The 27,589-nt window shown below is 38.5% G+C and overlaps 1 protein-coding gene across 6 annotated transcripts in view; it reads left to right on the plus strand.

Annotated features, from left to right (window-relative positions):
- NRXN3 (neurexin 3) overlaps positions 1 to 27,589 on the plus strand; it is a 934,456-nt gene that overhangs the window by 880,379 nt on the left and 26,488 nt on the right. For 4 of the 6 annotated variants that reach the window (XM_082761542.1, XM_082761545.1, XM_082761544.1 and 1 more), the window contains one exon: positions 17,675 to 17,759. In XM_082761542.1, coding sequence (XP_082617668.1) covers positions 17,675 to 17,759 — 85 coding nt within the window. The remainder of the gene's footprint in view (positions 1 to 17,674; positions 17,760 to 27,589) is intronic. The other 2 variants (XM_082761543.1, XM_082761547.1) reach the window with 1 other exon arrangement.

Raw genomic sequence — 27,589 nt, forward strand, 5'->3', positions numbered from 1 at the left:
TGCGAACCACTGTGAATCGTAGATGTCAAGTGTAAATCCTTTCCACAGGGCTAACACTTCCTGACATCTCCTCTGGGTGCTTTGCTGCCGTGCACATACCAAGTAGGATGTCCCAAATTTAGGTGCAAATTGATAGACGTTAGATTGTTATTTGAAAACTGATGCTTCAATGCATTTTTTTTTTTCTGAAATAGATTTTAAAGAATGTTTTGTTTTGTTCCAGCACAGAGCAAAAGTCGATGCTTCAGCATTGTAATTTATCATAAAAGTAAGCTCTTATTCCCCTGTCAGCTGTACTGAATATGTTGCTTGTTTGCCTAAACAGTGCTACTTGCAACAGGGTCTATTTCATCCCATTGATACTGCAGTATCTAAATAGTGGGACCTTGATCTGATTAAAGGCTGTGGCTATTATCATTATTATTAAAATTCAGGTAATAGCGATTGTATCTTCACATGTAAGCTGTATATTCTCTGGTAATATGGAGTTTAAGGATGTTTTTCTCCTGTGAATTTAAAAGTCGGTATTTGAGTCAAGATCAGTATCTTCATAGGTATTAAAGAACCATTCAGCTTTCCTGACAGCCTGGAAGAGGAAGGGATAGCAGAGAAAAACAGGACTAATGCTGAAAGTAGGAGAGCAAAGCCTGTGAGCTTCAGTAATACTGCAAGGAGTGCAAGGCATACAGGGAGCAGGAAGGCTCTGACAGCTCTGGGCTGAAGGTGGGAACTCTGAGTGGGAACTGGAGGCTAAAGTCTCCCTTTAGCACTTTCTCTTTAGATTTTAGCTAGAAAGTAACTCATAGGGTTCACAGAGAGAGAGGTAAATGAAATCTGTGTACCCATATGAAGTATCTGCCTCCAAAACTTGTGTAGTATCTTGTGTTCCAAACTTGTCTTGCCTATTATGCATTTACTTCATTCTTACACTTCAGATGTACTTTTCTCTCTTTTGCTTTTTGAGGATGAGAAATTGTATTTCCGTTAAATGAATGGCAAGGCATGGAATTGTGTAGGAGTTGCATGTTTTCATTTATGTCTTTTACGTTTTACGTGCCATACAGGATTCAAAAAAACTGTGACTGTAGAACATCATAGGTTGTATGATTTCAGGACAATAACTTCTTTTCCTTTTGCAAAGATACTTTGCTGATTTTCAGCTAGTCAAATCATGGATGGCCTGGCAAGAGTCAATAGCTACTGTCCTGAGTTTCTGAAGACTCCATTCCACACACAGCCCGGTTGTGTCTTTTGTCTGAGGCTGTGGCTGTGCCCTTATCTGTTTCTTTTCTTTTTGCCCTTACTAACTTTAAACCAAAGCAGTTCCTTAGAACTGTTTTTGTCAGTGATCCCCAATGAAGCACCCTTAGAGTAGAGTCCACTCCAGAGTAAAATGTCACAACCACGCACAGTGATACAAATGGTCTGAGGAGAACAGATTATTGTGGGCAAACATATGCTGTAGTTTTTCCCTTTCCTATTCTCTGTTGGGCCATAAAGTACAGCTGTGTCTTTCTATATAGTTCAAGGCTATTCTCATCTACTAATCAGACAGCATTTCAGCTTTATATTAAGCTGATTCACTTTACAGCGTACAAGATTTAAAGAACTTCAACAATGGAAAAGAAATAAGGAAATGGAGTGAATTATAGAGCATTTTTGCACCACTATTGGGAGGTATAGATATGTTTCACATTTCTAATTTGAATTCTGAGGTTTCTCTCTATCACTGATCTTGTGTGCATCAGGAGGTTTATTCTAGTCTGTTTCAAATGAGGCCACATTGCAGTGCATTACTTCTGCCCCCTGAGAACGTGGATTTGACAGGTTTCCCATGGGCTTAGTCAGGTGCCTTCTGCAACATCAGAAATGCTCCCAAATGCTTTATTGCTTCTTCCTAGACCCCACTGCCATATACATTTCAACGGATGCTTCTGAGGTGTCTTGAGAATCAATACGTTCCATCCTGTTGTAGGGACTTAATTTTTAAATGTCAGGAAATGAGGAAGAAATGTCAGAAGAAATGCATTATTGGGCACTGTTTTATATATGTGCTTAACCACACTGAACACTTAAAGTGAGTTTTTATACTGACAAATGGCCAGATTTGCTAACTTCTGGACATGTGTTCACATTCAAAAAGGCAAAATGAATTTAGAAATTATTAGGAAAGAGACAATTGAAAATGTCATTGTGCCACTGTGTAAATCTGTGCTGTACCTTGCCTTTTGTGCTGCACTGTTTTGGTTGTTCCCTTTCAAAAAAAACAATCTGTGATGCCTAGAAAAGAGATTAACAGGGATAGTGAAGGAGGTGGAACGGTTTCCACCTGAGAAGAGGTTAAATAGGCTGGCATTCTTCAGGCTAAAAATTGATAACTAAACAGATGTATAGTAGAGGTCTCTACAATCAAAAGGGTGAAGATAAATTGTGACTAGGGGATAACTATTCGCTGTCTTTCATGCAACAAAGATTAAGAAGAAATAAAGCACTGTTAGGCTGAGACCAAACAGGAAGAAGTACTTTTGCTCAAAATGTGAACTCACTGCCACAGAATATTGTAGAAATAAAAAATAAATTTCGAAAGCTAATATGCCAGTTTGTGGTAGATATGCCTATTAAGATCTATGAAATACACAATCTATGGAGCATGAAGATGCAGGTATAGCCACTTGCTACACTGACACGTGTCACTTCAGTAAGCATATAGGAAGAGAGAAAAGTGCTTCTGCATGTTTGTCTTGTCCTTATCCTATCTCTTGAACAAATACACGTAACTGGCTAATGCCAGAAGCAGAATGAAGATGGAGCCTGAGCTAGCATGACTACACTTACGTTCTATTTTTGCATGTTGTTAATGCACAGTCATTATAAGTATATATTTACATTTTGAGCACTTGCATCTGTGACTTTGTACTGATGGATACCAAAGGTGCCTTCAGGCATTTTAAAAAGGCTGGAAAAGGCAAAAATTAAATAACTTAAACATCACTAGATAAAAAAGAAGGAAGTAGTAAGCCTCCAAATCTTTCTATATTTTTTAAAAAATTCACATGGCAGGAATCTCCGTCTAAATGGGAAGACCTGTTTCTGTAAGTTGCATCAATATTTCATTAATTAAATTCATTTTTTTCTTTCTGTCTTTCTCTCTTTCTGTTTTGTTTAATTAGGATATAGTCATTTACAGCCAAATCTTTGTTCAGCAGCTATAAAATATTCATTTCCAGTTGCAGCATGATAATGAAACAGTATGCTGCAGCCCATTCAAACTGTTGCAAAGCAAGGCAAATCACCAAAGGGAAGGGAATAAATGCTTTTTTTTTTTTTTTTTTTTTTTTTTTTCCATACAACAGGCTCAAACATGCTCAGTGCAAACTGGTTTTAGGCAAAACGAAAGTCTGTCAGCTAAAAAGCAATTTATGTAATACGTTGGCACGGAGGTGGGAAGCCAGTGAATAGAACTTAATGAGTTGACAGCTGTCGAGAACTCCATGGTGTCAGATCGTAGTATTTGTTTCGATCATTTGCACATTGTGTGTAAGTGGGAGACTTAGGTACAAGGGATACCCTGAGACCAGCCAGGCAATTTGTTCCACTACCTATGAGGTGCAGAGATTCAAAGCTGTGTGGTATAGAGGTTACAGAGCATTTCTCTGCACCTGTTGGAAAAGCTGTGCTTCCTCTGAAATAAAGGTTTGCTTTCTGACTGGATGAGTACTGGTAGTCCACCATGGCAGGGGTGTTTTTCTGAGTTGTTTGCCTTTGGTGATGAATGGTGTTAAGTTCTGCTGTCATTTATTTCTGTAGATGTGCACTGCAGGTTTTCTGTACTGAGGAGAGACTGAAGGAAGTTCTTTTCCTTCTTATGCAGGAATCCCAGTTTGTAGGAATATGCATACCTTTCCTGAATTTTATTTCCTTTCAGAAGAGAGAAGATTATGTCTTAGGTCCCTCCTACCTCAGCTGTGCCTAACAGTTTGTTCTGTTACATATGGGAGTTCCACTTGGACTTTGTGTCTTCCAGCTCACCGAATACAACAAACTGGGTACAATCACAGTACCTTCTGTCTGGTGCTTTACACAGCGCTCTCCTCCAAGTAGTCTCTGAACAGCTTATAAGTGTTTGCTTCCAAAAGACGCACATGCAGCTTCCCAATCTTAACAGGAAACCCATGGTGGGCTGGCAGGCTAGCTGCCCTGTCAAGAGGCATTGCAAATCAGTGGCAGAGGTGTCCTGGCATCAGGCTCTTTCTTCTGTGTTAAGTCTAAATGAAGATTATAGTAGGTGAAAGTAATGGTCCCTTCTGAGCATTCTGATCTCTGAGTCAAACAAACAAACAAAACAACAACAACAAGTATTGGCTGCAATTCTTTTCTTGCAAATTCCTAACTTCTCTTAGTGCAGCTATATGCCTAGTAACCTGTGGAGATGATTAAGAGGCTTTTTAAAAAACTGTTTTGCCATCTAAAGCATTTCAAAGTAATACTGTTATCCTACTAAGTTCAGCCAACGTCGCCGCAATATCCCAGAGTGCCAAAATGCACATGCTTTGATTTTACATGCTGCTGCCAGTCAGAAGCCTGCTATGGATATCAGTATGCCAACTTTGTCAGCTTAGCTAGCAACACTCAGAGGTGGTGTAAGTGTGCCGGCAAAACCCTTCCTTCTGTCTGCATTGCTGGATCTGAATTGAGCAACTCTGCCAACTTGGATACAGCATGGCTGTAATGCCAGTAGAGCTCTCTGGCATGAACAGGGCCGAAGTCTGAAAATTAAGTGGTAAAAATGCCAGAAGGCATCACCTTTTAATGCCAGTGGCTTCTGTGACTTGTTTCTGGATAGCACATGTGAGGCTACGATAATAACATATAGAAAGGAATTTAAAGAAAAGTGAACTAATTTCCTCCCAGGAAGAGGCATGCCATCATCCTAAAGATGTTTCTATAGCTGTTTCAGAGAGAGAACATCAAATTTCATCTTAAAGCAAGGATGGTCTTTTGGCTTTTTTCTGCCCTTCTTGTTGAACGGCCCCAGCAGATACAAGATACCGATGCACACACCCTCTTGTATCTCTACGCAGGAACTGGAGTACTTTGGATGTAGGGAAAAATGCATCTCTCTACATTTTGGCCCTTACCCTGATCAAGATATCCTGGTTTATGCGTTTCTATGACTGACGTTGAGTTTTCTGCAGGCTAAAACTTGTCTATCCCTAGTCCAGAAGGAGTGAGTATTGCTTTAATATTACTAAAGGCTTTTAATGAGCCTTGCATAAAATTAGACATAATTTTTTTTCATGATTTTCACTTCTGTCAACACCATGATTAGACTATCCAAGAGAAAGACTTTCTTAGAGTGCTGTCTTGAAATACACGTCTCACTCAAATTCATTAACTCAGAAGCTTCTTCATTTTATATTCATCATGAATTTCATGCTACCTTGCAAAACTTACTGGAGGTTACTGATGCCAGACATGTTACTGAACAGAACAAAGCTGAGTTTAGAGGCAGCTTTCCTGGCAGTGTAGGAAGTTTTTTCCTGGCTTCAGGGCTTCATGTCCTCCCTTCCTTTGGATACTGTTTGCATAGTTGGTCCCAGATTTGGCCATGGAAAGCTGGATAGTGCAAGTGAAAAGCCTGGCAGTATTTGTTGCCTCGACAGGTTTGCAGAGACACAGAAAGCTTATTCAATGGGTGTGGGGTGTTTTGTGTTGTGGTGTGTTGTGTTGTTTTTTTTTTCTCCTCCTTCTTCTTCTTTTTTTCTTTAAACAGGTAGAAATATAGATGAGCTCAGCATGTTCCCAGTGGTGTTTAAAGCTGCCTGAATTCCTTTGTCGAGCTCTCTCGCTCAGTAAGTGCATTCCAGCTGAGCATCTATTGGGCCATTAAAGCTAACTTTGTTCCTTTTTTTTATTTTACACAAACACAAAAGATTGATTTGCCTTTACTACAGTTAATCAAACCCAATAGAGAGCTAAGTAAATAAGCAAGGAAAATGGCCTTCTTATCCATCACAGAGAGCAAATGTTCTGATTAGGCGGGGGCTGCAGAGAAACCCAGCGGGGATAAGTGTTCACCATGCCTGTTGTGCATGGGAGTCTGCCTACCTAATGCAGAATTTTCTTGCATGACGACCGTTTGCAACTTGGACCACTTGATGTGGCATTTAAGTGAAGTTCAGTTTAAATTTAATGGGGTCCCAGGAGGTATTTGTTCTGTTCAGCAGCTCAGGGGGTTGAAATTTACCTGGTTTCATCAATACTTGATAGACCAAATATGTTTAAACTGATGGGTAAACGTTTGGTGGAAGTACTGTGTAGATCTCTTATTTAACATTAGAGAGGGATGGACAAACTTTGTTGTTGGGTGGTTTGTGTGTTTTTTTTTCAGTTCATTTGCTGACTAAACAGTAAAATTTTGAGACCTAGCCACAAGCTTTTGGTAAGAGTACCACATGGCTATTCAATCATGTGCCTCAGGTGCTATTTGCTTTCAGTAGGTTTTGAGTACCAGCATTTAGAATCACAGTAAAAAATTCTGTCTCTAACTTTTGTAAATTCTCTCCTGTGACTCCTGGTGGTGGTGGCACTGACTTGAGTTGCTTATTTACTTTTTTGTTGTCTGTTTTTCACTACTATGTAGAGTGAAGTCAGTCCCTATCCCCTCAGTAAAGCTGTTAGTCTATTTGCATATCAAAAAGAGAGAAAAAAGTGCTAGTGCTGGAAAAGCATGATTTTTAAGCATCAGTTATAAGCATCAGAGGTATTCCTGGGTGAAATAATGTCTGGAGCTGTTTAATTTCATTTTTATGTGAATTTACCTTACTAATGTTAATATCTTAGTATGTTAATAAATTAACATTAATATATACTGTCTATTGTGTGTGCAGATATTTCCATACTAGCTGCTGACAGGTACTTATATTAGAAGAAGAAGGATGGACTTATGGTTAAGTCATCCTGTCACTGATCCTGGGAAGTCTATGTTATAGCATAGTCTTCTTTGTGACCTTCTTTGTGTTTATGAACCTTCTTATTGTTTATAATCTAGACTATTTATGGTCTTTTTTTAATAGGTATGCTGTTTTATGCTTATATATAGGTATTTAGTGGCTATTTTCCTTTGTTAACTCCTCTGTATATGTAATGTTATTCAGGGAAAAATTCCAGGTGCTGATGTGTACCTACTGGGCAAGGGTTTATTCTACATTTATTTATGCTGTGTTACATTTATTCCAAGTTTAAATGTGTGTGGCAACCCCCTTTCCCTGGTGAGCAAATGTGTGTCCTGTGAGTAACAGTATTTAAATGCCATTTTCTAAGCATGTGTTAATGTTTGAAGAGAGAGAGGAAGATTTGCCTGGAAAGAGTAGTCTAATGCATTAATGTGAATATTCAAAGATAGATGTTTATCTTATTGGGCTCAGAGGTACTTACAATAATTGCCGAAGCTGTTTTAAGGCACATTTATTCAGAGTAATTATGTTCATTGTTACTTTACGAATAACATACCCTGTCACATTAGAATTTAAGTGCCACAGTTTGGACGATAGAAAGGGTTTTTTTCTCCTTTATGAATTTTACCATTACATATGCCAACTTTCTGTGGCCTACATAATAATAAGCAGCAGAAATTAAAAGATAAGCAGGGGAGGAGGAGAACTCCCCAGTTTAAACAAATGGTGGAGATTACTGTGCACCCCGACCCAATGCAGCTGGGTCTGCAACAGGGTGTAGGTGCTGCCAGTGGACAACATCACTAGGTCATGGTCCAGTACAAGACAAGGAATACTGAAGTGAAGTTATCAGGAAAATTATAAAGGATAAAAGTACTTGGTTTCTGTTTAAATAAAAATCTAGGCCACACCTTCATCAAAGGAGTGTTCAGATGTCTTTAATTTTTTTAATGATACTGGTGTGTCTCCTGTAGAACTCATTCCCTACTGTGGCACATTGTTTTGTTCACTTATCCGTTGTGGTTTGATGTGGGGAGGGACGCTGTGGGCCCTCCTGGAGTTTCAGTGCAGCCAGGACACAGCATCTGCCTCTCCACCACCATTTGCAGGACCAGGCTTTTGCAGAATGCGTGCAACATATTAGGCTGTGCTGTCGCTTCCATGAGTGATAAATACATGAACGTGCTCAGATTTTCTAGCATGTAAGATGTCTGCTAAGAGAAGGTCTCCCATATCTAATTTCTCGTTAAGCCTCATTTGTAAGAGATGATGAGATCCCAATACTAAGTACTACTGGAATAGGCATGCTGCTTTAAAAATAGAAACAAGACTTATGTGGTTTTATTAATGAGCACATAAATAGAAATACCAGTTAAATAGCATATGTCACTGCTGCTTTGTTTTTGCTACATAGTAACCTCACTTTACAGGGTTGGTTTTTTTCATTTAAATCATGCGTGAGACGGGAGTGCAACAGGGTGTGCAGATTTTGAGGCTTAAGAGATTGTCATTAAAGCTTCTGTGATGTACTTAGTTATTTATTTCTTGCTTGGAGTGATCCAATCAATAACAGAACAAAATCAAATACAACTCCCTCCCCTCCGAGGAAGAAAAGACAAGCTAAATAAAGATGTCCAGGAGAAAATGCCAGCAAACGACATATTGATTTCCAGGAAAGGAGCAAAGTGTAAATGAAAAATATTCTTCTGACACAGTTATTAAGTGCAAGCTAGCACGTAAAGAAAACCCATTTACTCTTACTAGAGGCTGAGTCTTCAAAGGGCAGCTGATTCATCTCAGATCATTTGACTCTCACTTTCTGAAACATAGGCTTCCCAGTAGTAAACGTAAAGGATTTTTCAGTGTTTAGGCTTTGCTTTGAGAATGTAAAAGGTTTACTAAAATTCTTATTGTGTGTCTAGTGAGCAGAAAAGTTGTTTTCCTCTTATTTTATAGCAGTATAAACAGAAGCATGAGGGAAGAAGGCAGTTTTCCTGACGTCAGACAGTGAATTTATGACAGTATCAGGAATATAAAATCAAGCAGCACAAGGGTTCAGATTCAATGTCCTTGGCAATTTGGACTGGGGCAATTTAAGAAGTTACTGCTCCCCAGAGATCTGCCCTGCCTTTCTGCTGGTGGAGTAGATAATGTGTTTGTTCTTCCACAAGTATAGATCATGGCTCAACATACTAATAAAATTATGTCTGTGGCAGTTTAAGTTAGTTCATCAGACTATGTGCATCAGGGGGCTAAGATCCATACTAGGAGGATGATAAATTCTGGCAAAAGGTTAATTTTTACCTACATATGTCTGAAAATCTTTATTCAGCTTTTGTCAAAATGTCTTCCTTTTGAAAACTCCTGACAAACATTGCAAAACAGTACTATGTAAATCGATGTGATTTTCAGAAAGCCCAAAACTCCTGAGCAGTGCCTGAATTTCAGCAGTTCTGCCCTTTCAGCAGCTCACTGATTTCAGAGGGAAAGTTGTGTCTTCAGCAATAGCAGCTTAAATTAAGATCTGAGAAGCAGTATACTCAGATAACTTTAGTGTACAGACACACAACTTTCATCTTCAAGGTGCGTCTTTGGGTGCAGACAAATTAATGTGGGAAGGAGCAATAGGTTGATAAGGAGGAAGAAAGGCTCTCTTCTCATGCCAACACTGTCTTTTGTACTTAAGCCAAGAATTTATATTGTACAGTCCAGTCCAAAACTCTTGCAGATCTTTTGAGTTAAGTTACTTAAGATCAGCCAGTTGATCCTTTACCACATCAAGATGGAAGGAGTGCTGGGAAAGGAAAGGAACAGAAAAGCAAGTGACTCTGTGTGCATATATAATCAATATACATCCAATCTAGATTCCCGGAGATGAAATTTTATTTATTTAGTTAGCTCCTAAATAGTATGTAATTTCTTCAGGCCAAGAAATAAATTGAAAGGATTTAGAAGGATTTGCTTATCAGCAGAACACCACGTAGCATTACATTCCTTCTGCTTTTGGGAAGGTACATTGAAGTTGGGCTAAGCTGCTGTGGTTCAATACTTCTCTTTCCTCTGTTAGGGCGCCTTTAACAACAGTCAGATTAATCCTCCCCACTTCTCTTTCTCCCCTGTTTGCCCTCCTGTCTCTCTCTGTCTCTGCTCACACCTCTCACAACACCATCACCCTTCCCACTGCCAGCAGATAGAGACAAAAGGCAGAAACATGATTTTTCCCCATTGTCTTTGCACAGCTTAGGGACAGAACAAAGTCCCTGAAATTTGGCATCAAACCTGGTGAAGAAGAGTCAGGCTTTTTAGACTTAATGAACTATTGATTCTGTTGAGACGGGCTTTCAGTTTGCAAAGGACTAATTCAGCTTTTGAGGCTCTTTTTAAACATGTCTGCCCCTGACTCTGGATTGACACACAATTGGAGGGATTATTTTTTGCTTTCTGTCACTTAACTGACTAGTTACTTAATCTCTTGCCTGCTGTAGTAATGGACGAATGACTGTTTTTGTTAGGGGGTAGCTCTCTCATGATCCCTACTTAGTGATACAATTTGACAGCAAATCAGGTTTTATGTCCAGCCAGGATCACAAAAGCAGGAAACGCACTTTGCTGGGCTACTGTTGAAGGGTACATGCTTCCCGGATACCTACAAACTCCCAGCCAGACAGGGTCCTGGGAGCATAAGGATGGATTTGTTCCCATGGTAAGAACAGGCCTTCAGCAGTGACATTTTCTTAGTGTGAGTGCAACTAGCTGGAAGCTGTGCTGGATAGCGTTACTGCCTGCTTTGGAATGACAAAGAGAAATGTGTAATGATGTGCTTATATTACGTAGTGATGGGGAGAATGCACATACCAAATTGATTTAGATTGAATTAGATCAGACTGAAGATAAATGGGGCAAGCTCTTCCCCACTAGGGCCTATCCCAATGGTATTCATACCTGAATGGCTTGGGTACCTGCTAATCCCAGTGCCGGTGTTGTCTTGTATTTCCCTGGGGAGAGTTCTCCATAGTTGATAAAGATCACTATTGAAATTTTTCTTGCTGGAAGTCATAATTAATTTTTTTTTTTTTACTGAATTTTATCCACTACATTTTCTGAAAAACCCTAAATAGCTCCTCTTCTTTCCTGATATTTATTAAACCTTTGTAATACCTGCAGATGTTTACCATACCTATAGGTCTTGATAAGTCATGCACAAGCTCTGATGTTTAGTTTTTGCTAAGCTAGTCTCATTCATACCTCTCTTCAGTCCTTTCATCTTTTCTGTGGTTCTTCTCTAAGTTGCTTTCAGTTACTCTATGTCTTTTGGCATTGTATTGCACAAAACCAAATAAAATGAGCTATGGTTTCTTGGTGTAAATTGTTGTAGACCAGTTGAAATCAATGCCAATTTAAAACAACAGAGAATTTGGCCCTCTTCCCTTTGCTTTTACCTCAGAAGAGTTATATGGAGAAAAATGACTAGTTTCATGTCCTTTGATGCATTGCTTCTGCAGAGGCAGACACAACCCCAACAGTATCTTGGGGTGTGGAGGGTGGAATACAAAGGGTTTGAACAGCTTTGTGGCTGTGGCTGTGTTATGATGTGAAAATGCATGTTATACTACCAATGCTAACAGGTTGGAGAGGATTAATACTGATAAGAGGTCCAAGTCTGTCTTTAACAGTTTATACAGCCCCAAATTGCAGCTTCTTTTACAATACCTCATTATGATTTGAGGAACATTTCTAATATTTTCCTGTTTGTGTGCAGATTCTTTTTATCTGTCTGTGGTAGCTTTAATTTGTCCAGGCTGAGTCTCTCAGGCCTGCTATACTGTAATGAACTCTGGGGTATTTTGCAAATAAGGATTAAAAAGAAAGTAAGAAACAAATAAAAGATGTAGAAAGGACAGATGAAGGATTCCCATTAAATTGAAATAATGTGAACAGAATACAAATGCTTTGAAAAGTCCAGTTACCAAAATAAGAAAAGTTGAGGTATTCAAGCTAGAAATTACACCTGAACAGACACACTTCCTCTTCTGTCTTGTAGCCATAAAGTGTCTTGGTTTCTAGAAGACAGAACAGCATCACTAACAAGTTGCCATTCTGGGGGAGCATTCACACTGTGTGCTGGTATGCACGGCAGACTGTACGTTGTCTATATTCCATAATAAGTTTGAAATATTTAGGAAATAAGGCAGTATGGGAGCAGAGGAGGGATTCAAGCAGTCAGATTTTAAAAAGTTTGCTGAGTTTCATCTCTGTACATTTTAGGCGTGAAATGCAAATGCACTGCTCAGATAAATACAGCTGAATTTCCCTGGTGTTGGTAAGGTATTTGTACCTGGTATTTTGTGGTGGTCATATCTCAAGAAGGACTGTAAATTGTGGTTCCTTGGTGGCAAGGAGATTTACACTTCTCTTGCAACAAAGCATTAAGTGTCACTTTTCAAATAATGATGCTGAATTGGAAGTAGTGTGTGCAGTGTGCAGAAGAGTTTCAAGCAAAAGGCGAGTAGGAAAATTGAATCCTACTTTACAGACTGAAGCAACTGCCAAGTATGTACTTCTGGAAGAATTTGTTTGCAGGGTTTGAATTTATGGGTCCTTGTCTTTTCTCTTCCAGTAGAAGTGAGAACTCCATCATTCTAGGGTGTGTTATTTATAATTTCATAAAGCTGTTTTGTGACAGGACTTATTTTACCCAGTATGCCTAATCTTTCTCACATAATGGTGCACCCAAAGAGCAAGGTGTCAAAGAAATTTTATGGTTGGGAAAAGGGAAGATTCAGCACCTGCCATCTTGTGTAGAACAAAGGAGCAAAGGTGTGGGATCTGACACATAAATTGCAGCTTTGGGTACTTAGAAAGATTGGACAGGCATGGAGTCATCTTGAGCAGGTCTTGCCATGCCATCTCAACTTCCCTTACACTTAACATCCCACACCTGTATGTAGAGTTTAATGAACAAAGATGTAGAAGTATCACCATAGCAAGATTGAAGAGGCCCTTACAGTGAATAATTAGGAGGAGGTGATTATAGAACTAATAAGTCATTGAAGGGAACGGGGAGCCAATTCAGTGAAATTGAAAGAATTTGAAGGTAAATACACCCATAAATCCTCTAGGGTGGACTCAGAGTTTAGCACTTTCTCCTGCCCCAGTTTTATTCGAAGGCAATTTCATTAAACACTAGAGAGAGGGAGAGGAAAAATAATAATATAAATGCCATAAAAAATCTTACAGAGGAAGAAATAAAAAGGGTTCCTGCCAGAGAGAAATTTTATTGAAAGTTATTATAATACCTATCTTTAGTTTTATGTCCTTTAATACAGGGCCAAGTAATTTCAAAGCTGGCATTTTTAAAAAATGAAATACATATTTTAAAATAGTATAGTATGAATTATTATTTTTAATATAGAATTTAGCTAATATATGGAATAGGAAAATATTTTCTCTCTCATGTTGTCTCCAGTGAAAACACATTGGTTCCATCATAGCATACAGGGAACTTTCTTTACTGTCATGTTGCTTCTACATAAGAAAGGTTAGCTGTTTAGATTACTGGACCAACACTAAAGAACAAATCCATTTACCTAACCTTGGGCCAATGGATGAGTGTAATCAGCTCAATTTCAAAAATGCTAAGAGTGAAACAGAAATGGAATAGCTGGTTTTGTTTATTGCCTCACAGCAAACTGTTTCTGTAAATCGATGATGGAGAGATTCCTGAGTTTGCAGCTAGCCTGTCCCATCTGGTAGATGCAAAAGTTTAATAATTATCCAGGGAAAATTCCCTTTTAAAAGTTACATATTCCAGTTACAAGAAGTTACGGTCTTTTGGAGGTTTCCTCAGCTCTGTTTCTGTGGTCAGGAATTTCCTGCTGCTTTTCACTGAAATAGCTTTATTCCTCTGGGATGATTCAGATGTTAGTATCTGAGCGGAAGGTGCATGGAAAACTAATATGTGATGGGACTAGAAAATCAGTTAGTGATGAATTGTGATGGAAAGTATTGAGATTAAATATACAAGATAGGAAATGGCAAGACAGATTAGTGTACTTATCTCTTCTGTGGTTTGTAGAGATCTCATTAATGACCTTGACTTAAGTCTAACACCACTTCTGGAGGTTTTTCTCCTTTTCTAACCCTCATTTTTATACATACAAAATCAGTAGCATGGGACAAACAGCAGTCACAGAGCAAGAAAACTGGAGTATCAAGGGAAATAGCGTGCAGTGGAGGTGGGGAGATAAGGACAGAGATTAATTGATAAATTCAAGCGTGCAACTACTTATGTAAAAGTGCAAGTACAGATTGGAGTTGTCAGGCTTGGTAAGTATTGCACATCACACACTTGAATTTTGTTTAAGCCTGGCTGACTGTGTCCTCTGTTCAGAACCAAAGCAAGCTGCAGGAGTATTTTATAGAAGAAAAACTAGAAGATGCATCTAAGAGTGCGTAATATGTAGGTTCTATTTACTGTCTTTAAGCTGCTTATTATATAGGAAATTATAGGAAATTGTCCAAGATAAACAAGGACCAGGCTTCATGACCTTTCAGGTCCTGCTCAGAACTCATCTTGGCTTCAAAATTCTGCATCTCCTGATGTTCAGGATCTGTCACACATGGTTGGGTGGGATGTCCCAAAGGTTCACTTCACTCAGCATCCTGCTTCTGGCCCTGCTGGGTACTCAGGGAGAGTTCCAAACAGGACAATGCAAGCAGTGAATTCTTGTTTGGTCTTCAGTGCCTGTGGCACAGGGACCTTCTGTGCTCAATTCAGTGTGTTTAATTGTCCTGGATGGATGTTTTTACCTTTATTTTGGCCACTTTCAAAGTGCATGTATATCTTTACCACCCAACAGTACTCTGTTGCAAGGTGTTTCCCAGTTTTAAAAAAAATTCTTATTATGTGAAGAAATATCTTTTTTTTTTCTTTTTTCTGAAATTACTACCTTTCAGGTTTTGTATGATGCCCCTAATAATCAAGAGGAAAAAAAGAAATTAGAAAGGAATTCCCTGTTCTTTACAATAGTGAATCAGATTGTCAATTCAAGTGGATCTGATTCCAAGTTAATGATGCATGAAGCCCTTAGATGTGAGCAAGTAAATGGGCAAGTAGGTCCAGCAGTTGGTAAGTGATAACACATTGTTAAAATTTTTGTGTTAGTTTCCTACTTCAAGCAAATTATCACTTTCTTCTATGAAACCCTATGTGAGAATTGTCAGATCTTCCACTAGGGGCAAAACCCACACACCCTAAATCCAACCTGGAAATCAAAAAAATTGCCAGGGTCTCAGTACTGTGTAAGCAAGGCCTTCTAGTAGTGATGGATGATTTATTCTTTATTTAGAATAGTATCCTTAACACTCCCTTAGCATGGGTGCTTTAGGCACCTGCATTTTCAATAGATACATTTTGCCTCCTTAATTTTTTTTTCTTTCAGTATGATTTTGTTGACATATTATGCTAAATTACTTTACAGTAGTACAATAAAAGACTGCTATCTTTCTACCCAGGGACAGCTGCATTTCACTGTTGGAGGATGTGATCACTGTTTGCAGAAGTTTTAAAGTGGTTTGCTGCCCTTTGGGATAAATAATGCTTCATAAAATAGATGTGACAGAGACAGAATTATAGAAAGTGAATTTATATTTTGTGCATTCCTCCTTTCTTGACCTCTCACTGAGCAGACAAACTTTTAAAGCCAGTTCATTTTGAGAGAGAATTCAGTACAAGGATTTCAACCAAGTTCTTCCATTTTCCGTGACTGAGAGAAGATGCCAAAAAATGACCTTAACACATAAAATAGGAAATTACTCTGTATGCGCCACCTTCGATTGCTCTTAATCTTGCCTCCCCATAAAAGTGTTTATGCATGTGATTACTGCAAGATTGCATCCTACAAAAAGTAGCCATACAGCATCACTGGTGCAAGAGTAAGTAACACATTTTAGGGATTCCCTTAGTTCATGCCTGCCTTTTTACAGATCCTCTGTTTTTATAATTTTCATTTACAGTTGAACAGTCCTATTTTTACTTCTTGTCTCGCTGAAATCAAGAGTGAATGAATGTCAGGCTGGATCTGAGCTTTCTGACTGACTGCTCAATTCTGGTTTTTTTCTCTTTTTTCAAATTAAAAAAGAAAAAGTTGGGGGGTGCGAGGAGCTTCTGTCAAAAGACAGAGAGGCAATTGTTGGCATTAGGACCACGGGTGGCTGAAGACAAGATTGGGATCTCAGAATACTTTGTTTATGTAAAAAGAGGGAACATGCAGCATTTTGGAGGCAGTGTAATAGGCGTGTAAATGTAAAAGAGACCTTAATTAAAGCTGGAGATTTTTTTTTCCAGAATAAGGATTTTGAAGGTTTGTCATGATGTGAGATCCCCAGGAATATTCACCTGGAGTACTGAAGTACAGTGTACTGCAGTACAGCCATCCTGCTCCTGAAGAGCTGAAATTTAAGCAATACTTCCTGCCTGGTGAGGTACATATCAGTTGTTTTGTTTCAGGAGACATCCCACTGATCCTGCTGCTCAGCAGAAAAGGCAGCTTTCTGCAAGGAGAAATTGTTAAGGGAGACAATTTCAGCAGAAACTGTAGTCTAAGCCGATGCTACTGAGCTGGGGTAATTTTGTACTGTGTGCAGTACTGTTACTACCTGTGTCCAGAGGCTGCCACAGACTCTCTCCCTAATGGTCTGCATTACTAATTCAACTAATTGCAGCAATTATAGGCAGGAGATGCTGCTGGGAAGAGACGCCAGTACACATCTCTCTAACATGCTGCAGTACATGCTGTTCATTAATTAGGCCAGCAGCAAAAATAAAAAGAATAATAATAATAATAATAATAATACAAATCACCAGTTGAAAATGCAAAGAAATGTGATGAAACTTGTCAGGGCCATGAACAGTCACAGTTTGGCTTAAACCTTTCAGAAATGGACTTGTCAGCCTGTCAGCCCAGTCACAGCCAGACTGATCCCAGTTCATTTGGCAGGCGAGCAGGTGCAGTTGCATGTTGGTTGGGTGTACCTAAAACACGAAGCAGTTCTTTGCAATGCAGCTTGGAAAATGTAAGAGATTCCCAGCCCAGGAGGCGCATTAGCAGAACAGAAGGTACCTCTGCCTCAGAGTGATGCATTCAGCAACACAGCAGAGCACTGTTAGCTGCCTGGGTGATGCATATTATCTGGGTCTATCTTGTATGTTTTTCTTTGCAGAAAGCATGTTCAGCCTGGACATGCCTGATCTGTTCAGTCTGTCAGTGGGTGCCTTCTGGCTGGCTCTGCATGGTATTGATGTTTATCAAGGAGCTCAGCGTGTTCCAACTGGACACATCTACCTTGGCTGTCAGAGGAACGTTTGCCAGCCAAACAGGTGTCGTAGCCCCCTGCACCTACTGTGCTCGACAGCACAGTGCCAGCCACTGCTACCCCAAACAGCACGGCAGGCACCCCACACCCTGTGCCCACCTGAAATATTCAACAGCACAGTAAAAGCACTACTCCTCTGACAGGGGAATCCAGCTCCACGGTGGGTGCCATTTACACAGGCAGAGCTGGAATGCTTGGTACAAATTAAATATTTTAAAAGTTAACCATTCTGAAACATTTTTTCTAGGTTACTTAGCTGCCTCCATAGCAGCCTCTTGGCTTGCAACTATCTCATATTTTTTTCCTCTGTTCTTTTTCCTTTGTTCCTGCCCTTCACATGCCAGACAACAGATGACATTGTTTCATCAGCTGAATGTTCCAGTGATGATGAAGACTTCATTGACTGTGAACCCAGTACAGGTAAGTCAGGTCAGTCTTGTTTTGCTTGCTTTCTTACTTCATTTGCAAAAAACAATGCATACATATATTGATATGTGTGTGAATGTATACATATATGATTATATATGTATATATATGTGTGTGTATATGTGTATATATATACTCATGTATATGCACACTGTATATAAAATCAAAAAATATACAAGCCAAGCATCGGATCCCATGGACTTGGCAACAACAAAAAATAATAATAATATTTTATCACTGTTTGGTTAATATAAAGTTGTTTGCATAGAAAGCCACACTTCCCAAAAGCGATCCTAGCTAATTAATAGTTTACATGTTTGTAGCAGTTATTTCACTGACACAGAGGGAAAGCAAAAATATCAATGTGGCACATGGTAAATAATAAAGATTTATGAAGTGGGGAGGGTTAATGTTTGAAAAACAGACTAGAAGCAAAAGTGAAACAGTAGTGGTTTATTAGTGTTCTTTAATCCTCATTAATTGCTCTGAAGATGAAAATGTACAAGGATACATTTGTCCATGGGATATTTAATACAGTTAACATGGTAATGTATTTATACTAATTTTGTTTTCTGTGAGCCCAAACAAATTGGGGAATATCAAAACATAGTTGCAACATAACAAAATTCGTAGTAATTCTTGCCATGTTATCTGCAGTGATGCTTCAAAATGTATCCATTAAAGAGTCAGAAGGACTGGCCGTATGGAACTGACTCAACTTCTTCCTTTCAGATACATTTTGATAAATTGATGGCTTTTCTTTCTGGTGAGATATATGATGTGATATCCAGCAGGCAACTGCAGTCTATTTTATTTCTTACAGGCTTTTTCAAATCTTCTTTTTTGAGGCTTGTCATGAGTTAAGCATTTCTATAATAGAGAACAGACATCATCGAATTTCTGTGTACATTAAAAAAAAAAAAAAAGGAGTTTGGTTAGAATCTTACGTCCTTAAAAGTGAAACATATAAATAGTTCAGTTTTTTTGTTTTGTTTGTGTGTTTTTTTTTTTCTTTGTCTTATTATTTATTTGGGATTATTATTTATTTGTTTATTTTTGCTTTGAAAAAATCCCCAGAATGCATTATGAATGTTATGTTCCTAGTTTCCTAAAGCCATTTGATTAATACAATAATAACTTTAAAATTCACCCAAGGCTAGTGCTTTCACATTTGTTTTGAATTCATCATTCTGTGCCTGCATTTTTTGGTAGAACTTGGTCCTGCAATAACCTGATTTTGGCAATGCTTTGTAGCTGGGAACTTCCACCATGTTTCAGCCTTCAAACTCTCTATTTCCTTAAGTCATCAGGGATGGCAGGGACACAGTGCTAACAGATAGCTCAGCCTACTCCCTTCTCTTTTTTTCACAAATCTCTCTGAGTTTTTAACTCCCCACCTGGCAAAAGAGTGGTCCAAATAATACAAATTGTAAAGCATGAACAGTGTGGGTACTGGGATTTGAAATAAAGGCAGTAGTGAAATACCAGCACAATGGTTATAATGAAAGTGAGGAATGAATTTTACAGGACCACGCTAAAAGGACTAATGTACCACAAGTGATGTGCAAATGACTGGGTAAGAATCATTTCATTAAAGCTTCACTAACATTTCAAGACCTCAGCTTCTTTTTTTATTATTATTCTGATTGCCAAGCATTTCACTTAAAGGAGGAAATGGGGTCTTTATCAGACTCCTCCTATGGTATATTTTTGTGATTTATGTTTCAACGCAGAAATCACACTTACTTCAATGGCTATAAATTGCAATAGCAATGTTTTCAGCTTATGCTGCCAGTGGAAAAATCAAAGTGTGAGGAGAAATTTGGTAAAACAGGATGTTTAACATGAAATTTCAGAGTGCCAACATTTCCATACTAAAAATAACTCTCTCCTGACACAGTTAGATATCTAATGCTACAAACAGGTACAAACTGGATTTATAAAATTACTTGCTTTTGAAAATCCTTCTATGCATTACAGTCAGCAGCTATAAGTGCCCACAGACACCTGAGTATCTGCCATGTAAAATAATGTGATTCACTGAAAATCTGCTGAAGGTACTCTCTTAACTACTAGACATTCCTTTACATCATCCTATTCCCCTTCCATGGGATGGGGGTCTGCCTGAGCCAGAGCTCTGATTTTTCCCTGGGAATTTCTGTGGTACTGAGAAAAAGAGCTGGCCTGATTATATGTAAAAAAGTCTCCCAGATGGCCCTTGCTGATGAGATTTACACTTACAGATTTTGAGGTTTCCTCCTCTCAGAGGCACTGGTGTACAAAGCCACCAGAAGGCAGCAGGACATGCAGGTCCTTTTTATCTTCAGAAGTGTAAACTTCACTCATTGCATCATGATGAGAAGGAGCAGCGACAGGTTCGTGGTGCTCCTCATTCAGTTTTCTTTGTCTATCTTTTTCTTCCCATTCCCACTGCATCCAGGGAAGGTAGAACTGTGTCTGCAATACACCCGTTACTGAAGCACTCTCACAGCCCAGGCCACAGTGAAATGCTAAAGCGATCTGAGCCGGCTTATCAAAATCCAGTGGTGCTGGCTTGGCTGAGCAGATATGTTTGCCTTTCCACTTCAGCAGCCAAGTCAGGATTCTGGCCATATGCCAAGGACTGGTACTTAAACGTATATACATCGTGGAAAGAAAAGAACCAGATCATTTTGCCTGTATTTTCTAGTGTGTGAGTTTGTGGTGGTGTTTTTTGTTTTTTTTTTTCTTAATTAGGCCCATTTGAAGTTGCTTCCTCCTGTTCGGTGACAGGTCAGTGTATTTTACACTGCCTTCTGGCTTGCCTGATCGCTTTTGCAGCAAATTGAAAATGAAATGACTCAACCTAGCGCAGGCCCCTCTTTGTTGCTCTGATAATGTGTAGCTTTTAAAGCTCTTGAGTTTCTGCCAAACACCAGAACTTGGCCTTCCATCACCCTCTGTGCTATGGTCCAGTAACGCAAAGGTTACTGAACTCACTGCTGCAGCTGTGAGATATGATATACATCACTGTGAACCTGCTGTTCTATAACTGAAACAAGGGCAGCTGAGATGCCTCTCTGCAAATCAAAAGCTTTCAGATTTCATATGGGTCAGAATCGAATCCCAAGATCTAAATATATTACTTCGGACTTGGTCCTGGATCAGAGCCACTGCCCTGCAGAGTCCATTTGAAGACTTTGGTTTCAGTGTACTCAAAGATAGTTTAGAAGATATAAAACCATGTCCTCTTTGAGGCTAAATTTCTTATGAGAACCATTTGCTAGATCTTATTGGCACTTAACTTTGATTGTCTGCTGGATCCAAGCCTTGAATCTCAGTAAACATATGATCTGCATCTGGATACTTGCATCTCTTTAAAAGAAGATGGTGTAGAGGCAAATTCCTCACTCCACTGCCCTCTGGGTTTTTCTGTCTCTCCTTGGAGAGACATCCCCCACAAATCTGGTGCTCAGCTATCCCCAGTCTCTCCTGGTGTCAAGCAGGAGTCCTCCTCCATTTCTTGTGCTGTGAATGAGGAATGCCCTTTAAAGTTGGGTGCATGTCTCAGAGTGTGCTGAGAAGTAGGCTTCCCACCTCACAGGCTGAACACCACAACACCTCCAAGGAGGCGGATTGCCCTGTGGCACTTGCCGGTGTGTAAAAGCATCTCTCATTTGATGGAATTTCCTAGCTATGGTCTTATAGCCAATACAAAACCAGACGAACAAGTTTTACTAATTGATCATGCAGACAACTTACAGGATGTTTTGTTCTTTTTTGTGTTAGGAATTTATATTGAGTTTGGTTTTCAGCATATTGGTCCTTTTTCCTATGTACACTACAAAGGCCCTACCCATGAGTATATTTTATCTATATATGCACTATATATGGTGTGTGTATATGTATATATATCTATGCATATAGCGTATATACTAAAGCAATAAATGACCAATATCAGCAGTAGCCCCTATCATCCAATCACGTTTACACAGAAATTCATGCCTTCATCTAACCCTGGCATCCGCTGGCGTGGACAGATGCATGATATTGTTATTTCTTGGTGAACAAAGCATGTTAATTTCTTTTTTTGTTGGAGTTTTTTCTTTCTTCCTTTTATTTATTTTATTTTATTTTTTTTTACTTTTATTCAATAGTTTCATCTACCAATTAGCCTTGGGGTAGGGTGGGCCAGGGAGAATAAAAAAATTATACAGGTATATCCATCGATATATACACACATACTCCGCGTATATATAGATAGATATATACATTGTATATATTTGAAGAACATTTTCTGTCGTTTCACCTCATCTTGTGCCGCATGAATTTTTGGTGATTTATATTTATTTTCTTTTTATTTCTTTCCTTTGTATTTTTTTATTTTATTTTTTATCATTTTTTTGGCTCTTAATGGTGCCATACCGCTTTTTTTAATTTTTAAAATCATTGCTGTACTTTTCAATTTATACTTTTGGAGTTCTTCCAACAAAATAATGTTTTAATCATCTCAAAAAAAGAGATATAGATCTGCAAACCAATAAAGGCAACAAAATCTTTTCTTGCCATCCTTAAGAAAACCACATTTTTAGACATCCCAAGAAAGTTGTGTGCAAAAGAATGAAGATACCCTGCCTTTCTTTCTATTCTTTTCTCTTTTCCCTCTCTTTTTTAAAACTTCTGAAAATCTATCCCATCTTTTCCCTTCCCTTATTCCCCTTCTTTTTTTTTTTTTTTTTTTTTTTTTTTTTTAAATTGAGTTCAGAGAATAAACTATCTAGAAGGAAAAAGAGAATCCCCTTTACCCCTGCATTCTCCCAGGACAAATTCCTCCAACAATAACAAAAAACCCTACAAACTGCAGATGGCATAAAAAGAATTTTATTGCAATGCAGAATATCTGTTGTATCTTTTATTTCTGGGTCAGTGCAAGATCATTTTTGTGGCATGCTGTAGTTTAGCTGATTTAACTAACCATGGCCTTCATTAATCTGTGCATGGCCTGTGATGACGCCATCTCGTGTTTCATCAGAGCTACGCATTCAGGCTAACCAAGCAAGTCCGTAGTATATGATTTGGGGGGATATTCTTTTATTTTTCATTTTTAGTTGTATTATAATTTCTTCTTTTTGGAATAGTTATGCCAATACCATTGGCTGCTTCTTGCAGCCTCAGTGTTATATACCTACTTTGTGTTATGGGGTTTTTGCTCTTTTATTTATTTATTTATTTCTCAGTAGCAATCTTATGTCTTGTCTGTGTCCATTTGTCTTGTCGGTGTGTCTTGGAGTCCATTGGTCCAGTGTTGTTATGTGATTCTGTTCTCTGTTCGTAAGCTCCCCGCTGCTCTGTCATCCCTCTCCCCCTTCCCCTTCCCCTCCTTCCCTCCCGACTTTCCTGAGGTGGGGGGTCCACAAAGGGGCAGCAAGCTTTGAATGATGCCATGAATGGCATCCTGAGGTTTCAGGCTGGACATAGCAAGATGTCCATACAGCTTCTTAAGAAAGATAAATTTGCAGCTGGAAGGTTTTCAAACACTGTTACCATTTCACTATTAAAAACAGTTTGCTGGCATTGAAGTGACTTCTTATGTGTGACCGGTTCTTAGGGAATTTGCACATGCATGCTGATATTTTAGAGGTAGAATTCCTGTTATCTGTGCTTTGGGTGCCAGGAAACACTATGGATGGTGCAGGCTGTCTGTTAAATAGAAAGTACATAGGTCTTTTCATAAAAGGTAGTCCTGGGAAGGGAATATCTGTGCATGTAGAACTGAAATTGTATCTGTATGAATGTATTTATAAAATCTACAGTTGATAATAGATTTGTACTTAAGACACAAAAATGTAGGATATACTTAAGATTCTAAAAATGGTGTACCTTTAGGGGCTCAGTCTTCCTTTTGTTGCTATGTAGTATCTGCCTCTTTACCGAAGCTTGTAAAAATTGCCTTGCTGTTGTTAGCCTGTGTAAGCTGAACACAATTCTGGAAAGGCAACTGGAGTGTCTTCTGCCATGGGCAACGTAAATGTGCAGCAGTGTGTAAGGCAGAAGAAAAAAAGATGACTTTTCAGGTGCCTCCTTAGACTTTAAACCTTTTTTTAGGAAAAAAAAAAATCCTTTGTTTTGTACAGTGGTGCATTCCCCAAAATACTTAATTCTGTTCCACTAAATGAATAAGCCACATTAGGGTGTTAGGGTACTTCAGCTAGCATCAGTGGGGGAATGAAATCATGCTCATGGGGGAAGAGGCAGCCAGTATCCTTATAGATGATGTGCAGGACAGCACAAAAAGCATACTCACACTTACCTTTAGCCTAGCTAAATTTTTGCTTGTTCGTTTGTTTTTCCACTAATTAGTTTGTTCTGCAGAAGGGACAAGATGACAAAATCTGTGAACTTTCTTCACAAGAGCATGATATAAGACTTACCTGTTTAATCTAAAAGACTTACCTGTTTAATCTAAAAGTTACCAGAAAAGGGAAGTGATGGGATATATTTAGATCTCCAACATGGAATTATTTCATTCAATTATTTCATTTAACTTCCCAGTATGTATGTGTCATATAGTTGCACAGGGATAAAAAGAAAATAGCTTTTCTGTTACCAATAAAACCTATCATCTTAGGCACAGTTCAGTTTTCTTTATTTACGTATGATCCAAGAGACATTGCTGACATTAATTATCAAAAATAAATCAATATTTAAAGCTTCCTAGATTTAAGTTTTATATCTCAGTGCTTTCCACAACTGTTGATTCCTACCAAATCTAAATCTTTTTCTTGGAAATTGCTTAAATGGAGCAGCTGCTTATGGAATTGCAGTATAATCAACAGGTTCATGGTTCTGTGTAATACTGCCCTCTGTCAGACAGACCAGAACAGTCCAGCTAGGTATCGTGAGCCCTGTATTGCTAACAGTGGAAGAAACTTTTTTTTTTTTTCTTTTAAACTCAAGCAGCAGGTGCTATCGGAGCAGAACAATCTGAGCTTTAGTCCCTCTGCATCATGAGGCTCAGGGAAACCTTCATGTCCTGGTATTGTGATGAGTTAACCAAGTGTCTGTTCATCAGGACGCAAACCTCCAGGCTGTGGATGAGCTGCCGTGTCCTGCTGAATGGTTGCTTTTATTCTCCTGGTGCAGCTGCTACGTTGCCTGCCACTGGCCGTCCACTGCAGAGAGCCAAAGGTTCCTTACAATGCAGGAGGTGCTGTTGCAGGTCCTACTGCATTCACTTTTATTCCACTGAGCCTATATAGGGATTCCTGGCACTTGAAATAATTCATACTTTTGTTTTCTGTATCAGGGATGGCTGCTGGCCTCAGCTCTTGTGCCATTTGTCACTTCACAAGGGAGAGCTGGTGGGTGAATTGTTAAAACCCATGATAAAAAGCCTCAACGCCAGTGTGCCTCTCCCAGTTCTGCTGTTGGCTCCTTCTCTGTTTTTGCTCATTTACCTACCTGCGAGGCAGGATAAATGAAATATTTCTTAGACAAATGAGGTGGAGATGAAGGGAAAGAGGGAGATGTAATTAATATTTTAACGGGCTTTGATATCCAGGTGCAAGTTGCTATACAATACAGTAAAATGTTGCTAACTGTTAAAAATGTACAAGCAAACAATGTCACTGTTAAGGTTTTATTAGTATCTTCACTTGCTGTGGAAGTAACATTGTGCATTTTTATGAAATAGGTACAAACCTACAAAAGCAACAAGAATTCCCTGAAATTAAATACAATGGGAAGCAGGTGAGGGATACAAAAAAACAAGTATTTCCGTGTCAGGAAATATCTGCATGGAACCGTTTTTATTAAATATCACATTTTCCTCTAACATTAACACATGCAATTGGAATGAACTGTTTTCAGGCTCCATAAATAAATACCATGTGTAGACTACTATACAGATCTTTTCTATCAGCACTTCCATCGCTGTTCAAGTATCCTGAAGTTTTCTTTAAAAACTTCACAGTTTTTCCAGCATGACTTAGCTGGTGTAAGGTTCCCTGCCTTTCTATGTAGGATCAGGAGGAGATCAGGATCAGACCCACAGTCTGGCTACCTTGCCCTTGCTGCCTTCCAGACTTTTATAGAAGCGTGTTCTCTAAACTTGAAGCCATGTGCACTGTCACATTCTGGCAGTCCCTCCAGTGCTGTGCCTATGTTATCAAGCTGACACGTGTCTAAAATACTAAGATATGATATTTTCAACCTGCTGGGACTTGCTTTTTGTCCCTGTTAGCTTTGATTTTCAGCTTCATAAAATATATGGAAAGAAAGAAAAAATAGGCAATGACACATTCAGTGGAAGAGAAGAGGTAGCACATGACTCAGGGAAAGATTTTGCCTCAAAGGCAAATGTATGTGTATTAGACCCTTAAATGCCTATAGCAACCAATTCATTAGCTTTAGACAAGAATGAACTATCTGATTTCTGGAAGAAAAATAATATCTGTGAGTCTTTTAGGAGATTAGGGAAACGTTCTGTTAAAGAGAAAACATGCTGAACATTTACTAATACTATGGACAGAGATACAGTTTTGTTCATAAAGGCTTTTGTTTATATTTCCTCTGGTCATCATGCCTAGACCTGAAGGTGGCTTGTGTATCAGAAAATACTGATGTTCACATGAGTGACAATAGCAGGAATGATACTTCAGCAGAGCAGTACAACCTATTCTCCTTCCATTTTCAACCAAAGTAGTTCATAAGATACCAAATCAGGTCAAAGGGATTACTACTTTGCCTGAATTCTGCCTTTTTCAGTTTCAATTTATTGATCACAAGAGCTAGAAATCACTGTTTTATCCCAACTGTAAGCATCCGGGAATCCCAGATCTTGAGTGATGTGAAGTGCTAATATTTGCATTTTGCATTGAGTGTCATATGAAGAGCAGGAGACAAAGATCATGGCAGTCTTGAAACCAGGGATAGAAGGAGAAAAAAAAAAAAAAGAAAAAAAAAAAAAGAAAAAAAAGAAAGAAACCAGACTAACTTGATTTGGTATCTCAGATTTCCACTAACTGGACAAAATATTTTATTCTGCAATTCAATTCAATTGCACTAATAAATATGTTAGTAAAATCTTATGAATGCTCCACATAGGAAGATTCATTTTTGGACTTTGCTGGGTCTCAGAAAAAGTGAAGCTGTTTGGTCCCCAGGACTGGTGTTATAAGGATCATTGGCTCCTCTTTTGGCATTCAGGAGGAACTACAACTATTTTACAGCCAAACATACAAAAATCTCAAAATTACCTTCTTTCAGAGCACTTCTGTCTCTTCACTGCTTTCAGTCTGTCTCAACATGAGAGAATGAGTGTCAGACACCTTTAAAAGGGCAAAAGGTTCCGACTCTGAAGAAGAGCAGAAATACAAAACATTTTTAAACTTAATAGTTTTGATTATATACATGTTTCCTAATGGATTTCAATAATTCTTTTTTCCCCTGATATTGAAACAAGTATAACCAATTTTAGGTACTAGTTTTAGTGACTATTGTTTTCTCTACTAAAATCTTGAGGGCTTCATAAACCTTGTATTTGACACATCAAAAAAAGCAAAAATAGCTCTGTAATTAGTCCAGGTATTTTCCAGGGTATCAAAATATAATTTCAATGTTTTCTTCTTGCTCACCATGTTCTCCTTGCTCCTTCTTGTTCTCCATGAAGGAACAAGTCTACTATTGAGTGCCTGGAGATTTTTATTTTATTATTTTATTTTATTTTATTTTATTTTATTTTATTTTATTTTATTTTATTTTATTTATTTACTGTTTCTGTATTTCCCCCAGAATCTGTAGTTCTCCTGTCTTCTAATTATTTTAGTGTTGAAATGTGGATCATTAATATATAG

This window comes from Aythya marila (genome assembly GCF_965140915.1).
Source record: "Aythya marila genome assembly, chromosome: 5".
In the NCBI taxonomy this organism is placed as follows: domain Eukaryota; kingdom Metazoa; phylum Chordata; class Aves; order Anseriformes; family Anatidae; genus Aythya; species Aythya marila.